At 48.9% G+C, this 13,799-nt stretch overlaps 2 protein-coding genes across 3 annotated transcripts in view; both read left to right on the top strand.

Moving 5' to 3' along the window:
* Positions 1-4,629: 4,629 nt before the first annotated feature.
* On the top strand, positions 4,630-4,960 carry LOC110299127 (putative 60S ribosomal protein L37a). The gene has a single exon (XM_021168734.1). The coding sequence runs from the start codon at positions 4,630-4,632 to the stop codon at positions 4,906-4,908; it is 279 nt and encodes a 92-aa protein (XP_021024393.1). The 3' UTR covers positions 4,909-4,960.
* Positions 4,961-5,282: 322 nt separating this feature from the next.
* Ano9 (anoctamin 9) overlaps positions 5,283-13,799 on the top strand; it is a 17,129-nt gene continuing 8,612 nt past the window's right edge. For both annotated transcript variants that reach the window (XM_029479532.1, XM_029479533.1), the window contains exons 1-4: positions 5,283-5,358; positions 12,300-12,374; positions 12,571-12,696; positions 12,815-12,951. In XM_029479532.1, the coding sequence (XP_029335392.1) occupies positions 5,353-5,358; positions 12,300-12,374; positions 12,571-12,696; positions 12,815-12,951 (344 nt within the window). In that variant the 5' untranslated portion in view covers positions 5,283-5,352. The remainder of the gene's footprint in view (positions 5,359-12,299; positions 12,375-12,570; positions 12,697-12,814; positions 12,952-13,799) is intronic.

The raw sequence follows: 13,799 nt of genomic DNA, 5'->3' as shown, positions 1-13,799 counted from the left end.
GACTGCATTGTCTGCGACTGAGACGATGGCCTGTACATACAGAAGGCGAGGTGATACCAGGCCAAGCGAAGTAGAATCCTGCGCTGGTCGGCTAGCTACCGGCTTATCCCTTACAAATAATGCTTGGAGGAACGGCTGCCTCCAAGCCATCCATCCTTTTGCGCCCCCTCCTTGCACCTCTCTGGTGAGCTCCCTTGGAGGCGTGAGTTAGCTTCCCTAGTGTGGGTGTTTCTCCCCATCAGAGACCACGCCTCCTTTCGCCCAGACAAAGCTGAATGCAGTAAGTATAACATCAACTCGAGACTGCTTCTGCGAGGGGTGGCTCGCTGGCTTGGGGGAATCGTCTGGGACTGGTCTAGGGCCCCTGACCTCTGGAAGGGCAGTCTGGGGACGGACCATGGTCAAAGGCGGGGTTTCGGGTGGACTGAAGTGACGATCTGTGGGCAAGGCGGATAGGGCGGGGCTTATGGTTGGGGCGGGTCAATGGAGTGGCCAGGCTCTGGTGCCTGGCGCGTGGGCTGTTCCAGGGAGGAGTCAAGACCTAAAGGTCCGGCCCAGAGAACACAGCTCAGGGGCGGAGCTGAGTTACTTACCTAGGGTTCAGGTCCTACAAGTCGGCGTTGGATAGAGGCGGTCTCGGCAAGGGCGTGGTTTAAAAGGAAGAGTCCGCCTTAAAGGACCACACTGCTCGCTGCAAACTCCAGCGATGTGCTATGGAAAATTCTCCCAAATTCTCAGCACTTTACAAGTGCTTTTAGTTTCACAACTCTTGAGTTTTATTTTTGCATCTTGTTTAGGAACAGAGATGCTGAACAGCGCTAAGTTTAACGATCTCTACTCCTAACACTTCACAGGAACGCGAAGCTTCTACCAGAACTTCAGGATTCTGCAGGCGTTCCCTCCGCTGTAGGTTCGCACTGGTGTGTCATCTTCATCTTGTCTGAAGGCTGCAAAAGTCCTCACCTCTGTTCCTAGGGAGCAGAACACAGAGTGGCCTTTTCTCAGCTATGAAGAAGCCTCCTGTCAGAGACCCAAGGCTCTGGAGCCAGACAGGACTTAAAGGAAGTGGCAAATTCCGGCCTTACCCTGGGAAGAAGGGCGCCAACGTTCACGTGGGCGTGGCCTGGCCTGACTTCAGAGCTCAAGGTTTCCTTAGGCCCTAGGAATCACATTCAGGGTGGGAAATGGTAGAACACTGGCGGAAATACTTTTCTAAAAATACTCGTCAAGAAAGGAGAGAAAGCCTTTGCAAAGGAACAATCACATTTCAACTGGTAGGGTAAATCTACAAAGTTGAATGGATTATAGAAAACTCGTTCCCAGCACACCTGCTACTTGGGAGTTTGTTTGTTTTTTAAAGATTTATTTATTACTATATGTAAGTACACTGTAGCTGGCTTCAGATGCACCAGAAAAGGGCGTCAGATCTCATTACCAGTGATTCTAAGCCACCATGTGGTTGCCGGGATTTGAACTCAGGACCTTTGGAAGAGCAGTCAGTGCTCTTACCTGCTGAGCCATCTCGCCAGGCCCCCCCCATTTTTTTGGGGGGGGAGTGTTCTTTTTAAAAGATTTATTTATTTATTATATGTAAGTACACTGTAGCTGTCTTCAGACACACCAGAAGAGGGAGTCAGATCTCATTACAGATGGTTGTGAGCCACCATGTGGTTGCTGGGATTTGAACTCTGGACCTTCAGAAGAGCAGTCGGGTGCTCTTACCCACTGAGCCATCTCACCAGCCCGGGAGTGTTTTTAAGGAGCAAAGCAGAAAAACTGAACATTCTGTAGGGCAGCCCCAACCATGTGTGAAAAACACAAGGCCAGCTTCAGAAAGAGAGACGTGATAGACAAGCAACCTGAGAGATGATTGAGTCTCCCCTTGCATGGAACAAGGTTGGAAACCAGCCCAGAGAGAAGATAGGAAGCAGGTTCTTGGAGGCAGCCACTTCCACTCAGAGGCATCTTGGTCAAAGGGATGGAGTATTATCTAGTCACATGATTGACACATTCCTGAAGGGCTGGAGGTCCTAGGGCAAGGGCACCTAGTCTTTGGAGTTTCACTGCCCCCTAGAGCCCTCATTGGTCTTGTCCATCCCGATCCACAGTGAGGTCACTGGGTCTCGGTTAGCAACAGATACCTCTTAATGCACTTTGGCCCTTGAAAGGTGCCAAGATTTGTAGCTGGAGAAATAAGGAAGGAGTGGAAAGGTCCATGGTCCACAGGGAAGCTTGGGCCAAAGTTCTCTGCCTAGAAAGACAGGGCAGCACTGCCAATATCAAGGAGATTGGGCCACACTTCACAGCAGAGCCTCATTCACAGTGCCACTTCCACATCAGCTGCACAGAGAACAGAGGCCAAAGGGTGCAGCAAGTCTAGCAACACTAGATCTGAAACACTAGGTCGTGATATGCTAATAAATAGTAATAAACACAATCAAGTCGATGTGTGTTTGTGGTAGAAAGTGGTGTGAAAGATACAAAGTAGCATAGGGAAGAATCAATGTATTAACCTTTTTTTTTTTTTCTTCGAGACAGGGTTTCTCTGTGTAGCCTTGGCTGTCCTGGAACTCACTCTGTAGACCAAGTGCTGGGGTTAAAGGCATGCACCACCACTGCCCAGCCAATGAATTAACCTTACACAAACAGGAACATTGTCTTGTGAACCTGAGTTTCTAGTGTTTTCATAGTTCTCTAGTTGAAATCTCATGTGTTTCAGTGTCTTTGTTGTTCATTATAAGCCTTTTTTCTATATTCTCACGGACTGCATTCTTCCTGTTTGTTAGTTATTTTTGCAGTGTTTGGGATGGACCCTGGACCTCTAGTTTGCTATGTATACATTCTGCTGTTGAGTTGAACTTCAGCCCCAAAGCACAATTCTGTTTATTTTGTTTTTAGAGATAGGTTCTCACTCTGCCTTGCTTATCTTGTGGAAGGGTCCATATTCCGGGAAGGGAGTACAACTGGAGCTGGTCTTACGCCCCTATCTGGAGAGAAGATGAGCCAGACATTTTAGGTGCCAGTCCGTCCCCAAGACTGGCCAACAACCTCAGCACTGTTTCTGATGGTGTCTATTAACTTCACCTCCTATAACTGTTCTGAGAGGGAAATTTCAAAATAATAAAAAGATACATATATAGAGAGATCTCTTTTGTATCCCAAACTGCAAACCATCTTAGATGTTCAATAATATGAAAAATCTGGGTAAACATAGTTTATTCCATCCACAAAAACTTGTGTTCCTACCAAGTTACAATCCCAGAGTTCAGGAAGCCAAGGCAGGAGGAACACTGCAAGTTCTGGGCTATTGTGGGCTCTATAGTAAATCTAAATGGCATTTTGTCTCACACAATGAAAGAAGAAAGAAACAGAGAGAATGGGAGAGGGGAGCAGGTGTCCTGGACAGACATCCAGCTGTAGTATGGGGTCTTAGCTTGGATTCAACCCTTGCTGATTTTTTTTACTAGGTATTTGAGACTCTATGTCCATAGGTTGAAGGTGCTAGGTACAAGGGTCCTACTTTCTTCCTTAAAAAAAGGAATTGCATTCCCCAAGCTTCCTTGCCCTATGGTATGGCTATGTGATTAGATATGTGAAGGGTGGGGCACCCTGTAATGCTGTTGAGCAGCCATCTTGGAAGAGAGGAGTAATAGTTTCCTGCTGAAGGACTACACTTCCCAGCTTCCCTTGCCGACATATCTCCAGTCCTATAAGGAGCTACCTCTCATCTCCCTCCATAGGCTCTTGAGATCTGATGCCCTCTTCTGGTGTGTCTTTACATATAACAAATAAATCTTAAAAAAAAAAAAAAAAAAAAAAAAAGAGTTGCCTTGGTTATGGTGTCTCTTCACAGAAATAGAACGGTGACAACTAAGACATAGTTACACTGCTGGCTCTCTCTTTCTCTTCTTCCCTCCTTCCCTCTCTAGTTTGATATTTCCCCCTCTTCCCACCCCCCACCCCTGACCCGCTATAGTTCAATCCTGGAGCCTGCTAGGGCCCTGAAGCTGAAGGAGAGGCCTGACATTTATCTGAGAATCCCTAGCAAGTCTATACCAAGTCAATGCCTGAACTGTAGGAGCGTCATACACAGTGTTACAGAGTGACACAGTGTTGAGCAGGTGACATTGGGTGTGTCCTGGCTGCCAGCCACCCTGTGATAGATACTTTTAGAGATCCTGCCCTGACTATCAACCTTGTTCCTATATCTTCAGCTTCACAGTGGTTTTCAGATTGGGCCCCTTATACCTCAGTGTCCTATGTGCCCTTCCTGAGGAAGACCATCCTGCCCCTGCTAGCCTCAGCATCCTCAGGCTGCTCCCACACATTGGTTACTCTGATTCTGTCCATAGCCTTTTCCAGCAGCAGCTGTCTCAGTGCAGCTGCACAGCAGGGCTCAGTCTCAGGATACCCGGCTTCAGGTCATCACAGGAGCCCAGGAATGAGAAGTCCGTTCCTTTGGGACTCTGTCTTGCTATCCCTTTGCCTCTTTCTCCTCTGTGGAGTCGACAGTACATTTGGAAGGTCAGGAATGGACTCTGCAGATGTCTCAAGGACAGGTGGTACTAAGTACCTGTCTATTAAGATCGTCCATGTCGCTCTTCGGACTTGGGCTTGGGTTCCGGCGACATGGCTAAACGCAACAAGAAGGTCAGCATCGTCGGCAAGTACGGGACCCGCTATGGTGCCTCCCTCCGGAAAATGGTGAAGAAAATTGAAATCAGCCAGCACGCCAAGTACAATTGCTCCTTCTGTGGCAAGACCAAGATGAAGAGACGAGCTGTCGGCATCTGGCACTGTGGTTCCTGCATGAAAATAGTGTCCGGCGGGGCCTGGACCTACAACACCACCTCTGCAGTCACAGTGAAGTCTGCCATCAGAAGACTGAAGGAACTGAAAGACCAGTAGAAGCCCTGCTGTCTGAGACTTGCCTAGCCTGCAATAAACGGGTTATTTACGTTAAAAAAAAAAAAAAAAAAAAAAGATCGTCCATGTCACCATTTTCTCTTGAAGCGGTGTGTGTGTGTGTGTGTGTGTGTGTGTGTGTGTGTGTGTGTGTCACGGACTCTACCTTGCAGTCAGGGCATCCCTGCAGGGAAGAGGATAGAAAACCCAGGAGAGAGCTCCACCTTACCCTTGAGAAGAAGGTGTTGGGGTCGAAGGACACTGGAAGGGATTTTCTTGGCGGGTTTGCTGCTGGCTCCTCCCCAGCATACTTGGGCAAGCAATCAGAGGAGTAGGCGGGGCAAATCCACAAGGAAGTCAGGTAACAACAGGGAGCCCGCAGGCACTCTCACACCTGCCAGTGCCAGCATCCAGAGCCCCACGTTGACCGAGGGACCAGCCACCAGCATGCAGGTGAGCCTCGGTTCTGAAGGTACATGCCTGCAGCCTCTACAGCTGTCATCCTTCCCTGGAAGGCGTGGTGGCGGGCAGTTCCCAACCACCTGCCATCTCAGGGAGCATGTTGGCTAGAGTTAGATCCGTGACTATGGGGCAGGCTAAGGAAGAGGCACGATTGATGAAGTAGCTTTCTAGTCCTATTCTGGAATTCTGAAGATCCCAGGAACTGGGATCCTATGAAGGTATGTGATGTAGGGTTTTTCTGCCAGACTTATCTATGTAAGATGAGAACAGAGATGCTGTGGTGGGACACTCAGACCTGTGACTTGCACTGACGGGGAGGAACTATGGACACCAGGTTAGACTGGCCTGTGTAGCTGTGTGCCACGCTTTCTGGATCCTGCTCCAGGCAGACTGGACCTGGAGCCTAGGTGTAGTCCAGAAGGTAAGATGTGTGTGTTCTCGGGGTACCTTTTAGAAAGCACTATTTCCCCTTTTGTCAACCAAAATGGTCACCTGGGGCAGAGGCCAGCACTTAATCTCCAGGGAGGAGGCAAGGGCGAGGTAGAGAGTGAAACTAACTTCCCACGGAGGCACCAGGCCTCCAGGTGTGGGCTGTGTGGGTGGCTGCTCTCTCTGCTTTTATACAGTCCTCTCACTGGGCCTTCCAGACCCAGCTCTGGGAGCTGAGTGTTCAGGCCAGCACATAGACACCCTTAACCTGGCTCCAATATCCATCCCCTTGCCAGCCTCTTCCTCAAGCTAGTGGTATAAGGAGAGAGAGCATGTGCCTTTAGGACCTAAAGTTTAGGTACACAGAGGGTTTGGTGGTCCCAGCTCCTAGTTGGATCTGAGCCTGCCCTCTACTGTTTAAATTTCTTCCATGGCTCTCCAGTGCTTTTGTCGAAGTCCAAGAAACCATCCTTGACCTGGCTACTGTAAACGTCTAGCCTCGCCTGGTGGCTTTCTCCTTGCCCTTTATACTCCTGCAAAGTTGAAGTGCTGAGGACAAAGTCACCAGGTGTAGTGACTACCCAGTTCCCAGGGGTGCTGAGGACTGAGTCCCGTGGGGACTTGCATGTGCAGGGTCAGAACACAAGTCTCTAGAGTCAGTTCTCTTCTTTGACCACGTGGTCCTAGGGATCACACTGAGGCTTGGTGGCAGGTGCCTTTATCTGCCTAGCTATCTCACTGGTCCGGGCATAAGTTCTTCAGATCCATAACTTGTGAGTCTTCTGAGTCTCTGAAGGGGTTGAGAGCTGAATAAACTTGCCAAGTGAAGCTTGCCTCTCAGGACTGACACACATACATGTCTCTCTCCCAGAAATGCTGCCCCAATATTTTCCCTAGCTTGTTCATCTTTTGCCTTAGGAGGTAAAGATTGGGACCACCTCTCCCACAAGGTAGTAGACATGACTCCGGTCCCTATATGTGTCCACCCATGCACCACCCTCCAGGGCTCAGCGCTGAGAACACAGAGTTTCCAGTTTAGTGTCTGGGGATGGATATGGGGAGGCATTACTAGGCAGGGTGCCAGGGACATAAGGGTCCCCTGGCCGCTTCTCTTGTTGGTTGGGGTGTCATCTTCTTCCCAAGTTGAGACACAGGTGTACACCTGTACTATAGCTCCAACTGTGGGTTTCTGTCCTGGAGAAGTTCAATCCCTGCCCACAATCCCTGGTGGAACAGGTGGATCCCTCTGTGGGTAATGAAACGGAAGAGTGTTACAGGCCTCAGAGCACTAGCAAGGGAGGTAAACATGATCTTGGGACAAGGTGGGCCAAAGGACAAGTGGAGTGGGAAGCGAGGTCCACGCCTTCATGAACGTGTGCCGCGACCTGTGGGTCAGGCTCGGTTTGGAGATGGATGCTCTGTATGCACACTTCTCTTCTGTCTGCACTGACCGGGAAGGCAGCTTGGAGATGAGCAGGGCTGCCCTGCGCTGGTCCTCTGCATCCCTGACCCTCAGGAGGGAGGATTCCTTAGGAGATATGATGTCCCACAAACTGAAAAGGTGGCCTGTGTCCATAATGAAGAGCTAGGGGCCCTACCTGAGTCCTGAACCTTGAGCCCTAGCCCATTGTGTATGGCCTGTAGGACTGGAGATGCCAAGGGCTGGGGGGAAATGGCAGGAACCTTAGTGGCCAGGCTGGTGATTTTCTTCACTCTTTTCCTGCCCATGCCAGGCTGATTCTTTGTTGCGGAAGTGATATCCTTGGATTCTATTAGAAAGAAATTGAATCTCTGAGGGGCCAATCACTTCAGAGCCAGGGTGTCTGCCTGTGCTTGAACCCTAGTCTGGCTGTATATGGTAAGGTGAAAGTCTAGGTCCAAAGGCCAGCTGAGTGTGTGGGGACAGCCTTGTCCCCTATCCTGGGTATCCTGGAGTTTCAGGAGCCCACACAACCTGGAGGTGGAATCCAATGGATTAAGACCCAGGAGTTTTGAGCACTTCAGGAACACTGAGCAAGCTGTTTGGCTGGAGGTAAAGATAGTTTCACGAGCTGGTCCCATCATGAACGCCCCAAGGGCAACACTGAGATAGATGCTCACAGGCATTGCTTTGCCACGGATAGATATATGGTGGTCCTGCCCAGAGTGGCTTCAGCTTACACTGGCTGAAGTGATGTCTCCAGCCCCTGGAGGCTTCAGGTAACTGTTGCAAAGCTGCACACATCTCTAGTGGGAAGGGGATTTCTGATATAATTTTAGGACTGGCTAGAGACAGCCTCTTAGCCCAGCCTTCAAAGGTATACTTTGTGGGTGGCCTCTTCTTCCCAGGGTGCCCCCTAGTTTGGATTCCAAAGTCCTACAGGTTCCTGGTTCTGACCTAGGTCTTGTCTCTGCTCTAATATGTTCTACACACTAACATTTTGGGCCCACACTGATGATTGTGGCTTATGGAAGAGATTGTGGCTTATGGGAGAGGGGAGACATCAGAGGACATCTGCCCAGGTCGATCGAAAGTCAAGCTCATCTCACTCACCAATTCATCCCACATGACACTTGCTGGGCCCTTGTGGTGGGTGGATTACTAGGCAGGGTGCCAGGGATATAAGGGTCCCCTGGCCGCTTCTCTTGTTGGTTGGGGTGTCACCTTCTTCTCAAGTTGAGACACAGGTGCAGCTCTAAGTGTGGGTTTCTCTCCTAGAGAAGTTTCAATCCCTGCCCACAATATCTGAGTTGCATGTGTCTGTGGGCAGTGAATGGGAAGCCAAGAGAGCCCAGGAGTCTGGGGAATTTGTCAGAGGCGGGAGGGTGGGAGCAGACAGAAATGTCCAGGTAGAGAGGCAAGTATAGCGCACAGGGTGCACACAAGACAGGGAGAAGAAGGTCTGAGGCCTGTGCTCCTTCTGTCAGCTGGATGGGGATGCAGGGAGGGGCAGCACCTGCCCATTCTTTTTTTTTTTTTTTTTTTTTTTTTGTTTTTTCGAGACAGGGTTTCTCTGTGTAGCCCTGGCTGTCCTGGAACTCACTTTGTAGACCAGGCTGGCCTGGAACTCAGAAATCTGCCTGCCTCTGCCTCCCAAGTGCTGGGATTAAAGGCGTGCGCCACCCCGCCCAGCTTACCTGCCCATTCTTGAACCAGAAGCTCCTCCGGCATGTGTGCGAATGTGAGTCTGCACTCACGGGGCTTCAGGAGGGCATGGATTCAGCCGCAAGGCAAATAAACAAACAAGCAGAACCAAACCAAACCAAGCAAAACCACCTTAGGTCAAATTGGATTTCAGTATACCCAGGCGATATTGCAATATATTTATACTTAAAAATATGCAAGCAAGCAAGCAATACAACAACACCCCCCCCCCAAAAAAAAGGGTCCTTAATTTTGTTTGGTTTTGCTTTACTTTGAGATGAGGTCTTGTTATACAGAGCAGGCTGGCCTGGAACTTGCTATGTACATCAGGCTGGCCACAAATTCACCCAACCCTCCGAATCGTTGGCATGTGCTACCATGCCCATCCCAAAGCCTGTTTGTCTATCTGAAATTCCTACATGATTGGGTGGCCTGTATTTTGCCTGGCAGCTCTTCGGCTGGCCTGTTGGAGCAGTATGGTGAGAATTCTCTGGAGGAGGTAGGAGGAATATGTTTGAGAAGGGGAGGGATAACAGGTTCGTGGGGTGGGGGGAAGCAAGAGTCAGACTTGGCATTGCGGTAACTTCAGGGATGATAATATGCACTGTGGGGATAGAGGCAGGGGCTACTGAGGATGTGCACTGGGGTTGGTAATGGGCTAAGGAAGACACGCACCCCTCGGACCATGGAGTATGAGAATGGCTTCCCAACCAGCTGGACAGCTAGAGAAACAGCTTTATTTAGCTCAAGTGTCTAGAAGGACATAGTCCCTGCTTCTGGGACCATGGAGCCACGGACGAGGTCCTTGCCACTGTGAAGTCCCTCTATCAACTCCTGCATTGTTCGTAGGGGCATGGATGGGACTATGTCACTCATGTGTACAGAGCCAAGGGACACATCATGAATGACAAACCAACATCCTCAACATCTTCCCGATGCTGTCTCCTTAGCCACTGTGCATCAGCATCTTCCCGATGCTGTCTCCTTAGCCAGTGCATCAGCCCACTCAACTCCTCCCTTGGCCTTTACTCCATCTGGTTTGGAAAAGCACAACTTGCTCCAACCTGCCTGGCAGCCCCCACTTTCGCAGTTCTTCCTCCCCGCTTCCTACAGTCCACACCCTCAGGAAAGAAGCCCTGACTGCCACCAACTTCAGTCCTCAGGCACCTTGATTGTTCAGAGTACATGAAATCCTAAGAACCCAGCACCCAGCACCAAGGAAACAGAACAGAGCCCACAGCATCGATTGCCCTGCCTCTGCTCCCTCCCTTGGTGGTGTATATAGCTTAATTAGTGTATGTATGTAGTGTATTTTAGTGTATGTAGTGTATTTTAGTGTATGTAGCTTAATTAGCAGGTAGCTCTCCTAGCACACACGAAACCCTGAGTTCAGTTCCTGGAATCATAACCAGGCATGGTAGTGTCTACCAGTAATAACAGAATTTTGTAAAATTTTGTAAAAGCAAATTTTATTTATTTATTTATTTTTTTAAAAGATTTATTTATTTATTATTTGTAAGTACACTGTAGCTGTCTTCAGACACTCCAGAAGAGGGCGCCAGATCTTGTTACGGATGGTTGTGAGCCACCATGTGGTTGCTGGGATTTGAACTCTGGACCTTCGGAAGAGCAGTCGGGTGCTCTTACCCACTGAGCCATCTCACCAGCCCACAAATTTTATTTTTAAAAATTAAAACAATTGCAGAGACCTGGATTTGATTCCCAGCACCCACACAGTGGCTTACAACTGCCTGTAACTCCTGTTGTAGAGAGTCCAATGACCTCCACAGGGACATAAAGGCAAAATATTTGTACAATAAAAAGAAACAAAAAATAGAATGGGAGCCAGACAGTGGTGGTTCACGTGAGCCTTTAATCTTAGCACTCTGGAGGCAGAGACAGGAAATTTTCTCTGAGTTTAAGGCCAGCCTGGTCTATAGAGATCATTCAAGGACAGCCAGGGCTACATGAAGAAATTCTGTCTCAAAAAACCCAACCCAACCCAAACAAACAAACAAACAAACAAAATGGGGACAGGTGTGGTGGTGGCACACACCTTTAATCCCAGAACTCTAGAGAGCAGACGCATGTGGCTCTCTCTGGTCTACATAGTGAGTTCTAGCTAGCCAGGCTAGAACCCTGTCTCAAAAAAAAAAAAAAAAAAAAAAAAAAGAAAGAAAGAAATGGGTTAGAGAGATGGCTCAGTGGCCAAGAGCACTGGCTGCTCTTCCAAAGTTCCTGAGTTCAAATCCCAGCACCCACCTGGCAGCTCACAATTGTCTGTAATTCCAGATCCAGCTAATCTGACACCCTCACACAGAGATATATATAGGTAAAACACCAATGTATATAAAATAAAAAACAGATTTTAAAATGTTTCTTTAAAAAAATTTAAAAGCAGAGCTTTACTTGTTAATTGCTTTTTATTTTGTTTAAAAAAAAAAAGTATGTCTTGCTAGGGACTGGAGGGAGTTCAGTGGTGAGGAGCAGCAGGTGTTCTCCCCCAGAACCTTGGTTCAATTCCCAGCATCCACATGGAGGCTCACAAACATCTGTAACTCCTCTGGCCTTCTGTCACCTACCCAGTTCCATCTATCAGATGGTCTCTTTTGGTCTCCATGGGCAACTGAAAAATCTCAAGTCCTTCAGATTCCACTTGTGGCTCTCGTCGATGGGGACTATGCCCCTGCCCTGTCCCGAGTTTCTTGTCTGTGTCCTCAAGGATGGCCAGGCCACAAGGTCTAGTACTGCCCAGTGCAAATGTCCCCCAAGTTTGTGTGAACTAGTACCAGTAGTAGTACACACGTGTATCCCTGATGTCCCCAGATTTTGGTATTGTCAGACTTTTCTTTTTTTTTTTAAAGGAATAATTTATTTGTTTTATGTTTATGATTATGCTGCCACTGTCTTCAGACACTAGAAGAGGGCATCCGCTGAGCCATCTTTCCAGCCCCCTCTTCGGACTCTTTTTTTTTCCCTTGTTTTTTTTGTTTTTCGAGTTAGGCTTTCTCTGTGTAGCCCTGGCTGTCCTGGAACTCAGTCTGTAGACCAAGCTGGCCTCGAACTCAGAAATCCACCTGCCTCTGCCTCCGAAGTGCTGGGGTTAAAGGCGTGTGCCACCATTGCCCGGCCACCCTCTTCGGATTCTTGGGTAGCTGGTGTCTTCTAGGTCTCCAGCTATCAGAAGTACTGACCTGCATCACCTTGATTGTCCTGAGGTCGCCATTTCCTGCCCATCTAGTGTTCACTGAGTCTCCCCAGCTCAGAGCAGGATAGGGAGTCTCACTCCCTTGAGTGCCCATGTACCTGCTCAGAGACTGTAGGAAGAGGCTTCTGAGGGGCTTACATACTCGTCTCCTCATCTTTTTCTGTCTCCCAGGATGATGAGAGTTCCCAGATCTTTGTGGGGCCAGAAGGGGACCAGTTGCCATTGGTGGAAATGGGCACTTGTAAGGTAGGTCTGCTCAGACCTCCCAAGCTGGATCCCACCTACTCTGTGTGGTCCCACACCTCCTTCCATATCCCGTGTTCTATGCTGGGTTCCTGCCCCACACCTTCTCCCCTCCTGTGTCTTGTGCTGGGTTCCAGATTTACATTTCCTCCTCCCTGTGTTCAGGGTTCTCTTTCTATCCCATACCTTATCCCTCCAGCCTGAGGCCTCTGATCAATGGGACTGTGTCCTGGTGGCTGACCTCCAGACCCTGAAGATCCAGAAGCATGCTCAGAAGCAACTGCAGTTCCTAGAAAATCTGGAGAGCAATGGCTTCCACTTCAAGGTGGGCTGGTTTGCTTCAGGGGCCAAGTCATGGGCCAGAGAGTCATGAAGAATGGCATGACAGGGGACAGGGGACAAGATGGTGGCTGTGATTGAGTTCTTTTCTTGTGACTCTCAAGATGTTAAAGGACCAGAAGAAGGTGTTCTTTGGAATCCGAGCTGACAGTGATGTCATTGACAAGTACCGGACTCTCCTCATGAATCCTGAAGATTCTGGCTCCAGAGACGAGCAGAGCTTCAACATAGCTACCACAAGGTTAGGATGTATCCAGAGCCAGGCCAGGAGAACCCTTGCCCTGTGTCTAGGCAGGACAAGGGCCACATCCCATCTGTGGTAGGACAACAGTTCCATACAGTCTTAGTATGGATATCACAGGAGATCAGACCTGGTTCTGAACAAGGCTCTGTGCCTCAGTTTCCATTTTGTAATAGTAATATTGACACTCACTTATTGACATCCTGTGAGAACTCTTTTTTTTTTTAAGATTTTATTTATTATATGTAAGTACACTGTAGCTGTCCTCAGACACTCCAGAAGAGGGCGCCAGATCTCGCTGCGGATGGTTGTGAGCCACCATGTGGTTGCTGGGATCTGAACTCTGGACCTTCGGAAGAGCAGTCGGGTGCTCCCACCAACTGAGCCATCTCACCAGCCCCTGTGAGAACTCTTTATCACAGTTTCCCTGGAGATCCAGAATCAAAGTCATTAGTCACCACTTCTGGACTCTGGGGTCTTTATCTCCCATAGACCCCTTCCTCATCAGTCCAAACGCTCCTCTCTGGACATCTGGTCCTTGATATCTGACAGGGAGAGCCTCCTGTGTCCCCAGTTACCTGCTCCTCCACAAATACTCATACAGCCCCATCTGGTCCTTCTGTGTCACTTACCCAGGTCTAAGAATAGCTTTCTGGGGCCCTGGCTAGTTGATTCTGGCAAAGGACAGACAGGGAACTGGGTAGCAGGTTACAGAGTCCTGTGAACACAGAATTTTTTGGGAGGAATGAGGGGAAATCAGAAGAGTAGAAATACTGTCTTCATTATAGTTTTACTGCTGTGAACAGACACCATGACCAAGGCAACTCTTTTTTTTTTTTTTTTTTTTT

The sequence above is a fragment of the Mus caroli genome, chromosome 7 (assembly GCF_900094665.2).
Source record: "Mus caroli chromosome 7, CAROLI_EIJ_v1.1, whole genome shotgun sequence".
Taxonomy (NCBI): domain Eukaryota; kingdom Metazoa; phylum Chordata; class Mammalia; order Rodentia; family Muridae; genus Mus; species Mus caroli.
Note: the sequence above shows the minus strand (reverse complement) of the source record. Positions and strands in the feature narration are given on the sequence as shown.

Bases quoted from the DNA above. Each gene is read 5' to 3' on its own strand.
- LOC110299127 (XM_021168734.1), top strand. From the start codon at position 4,630: ATGGCTAAACGCAACAAGAAGGTCAGCATCGTCGGCAAGTACGGGACC.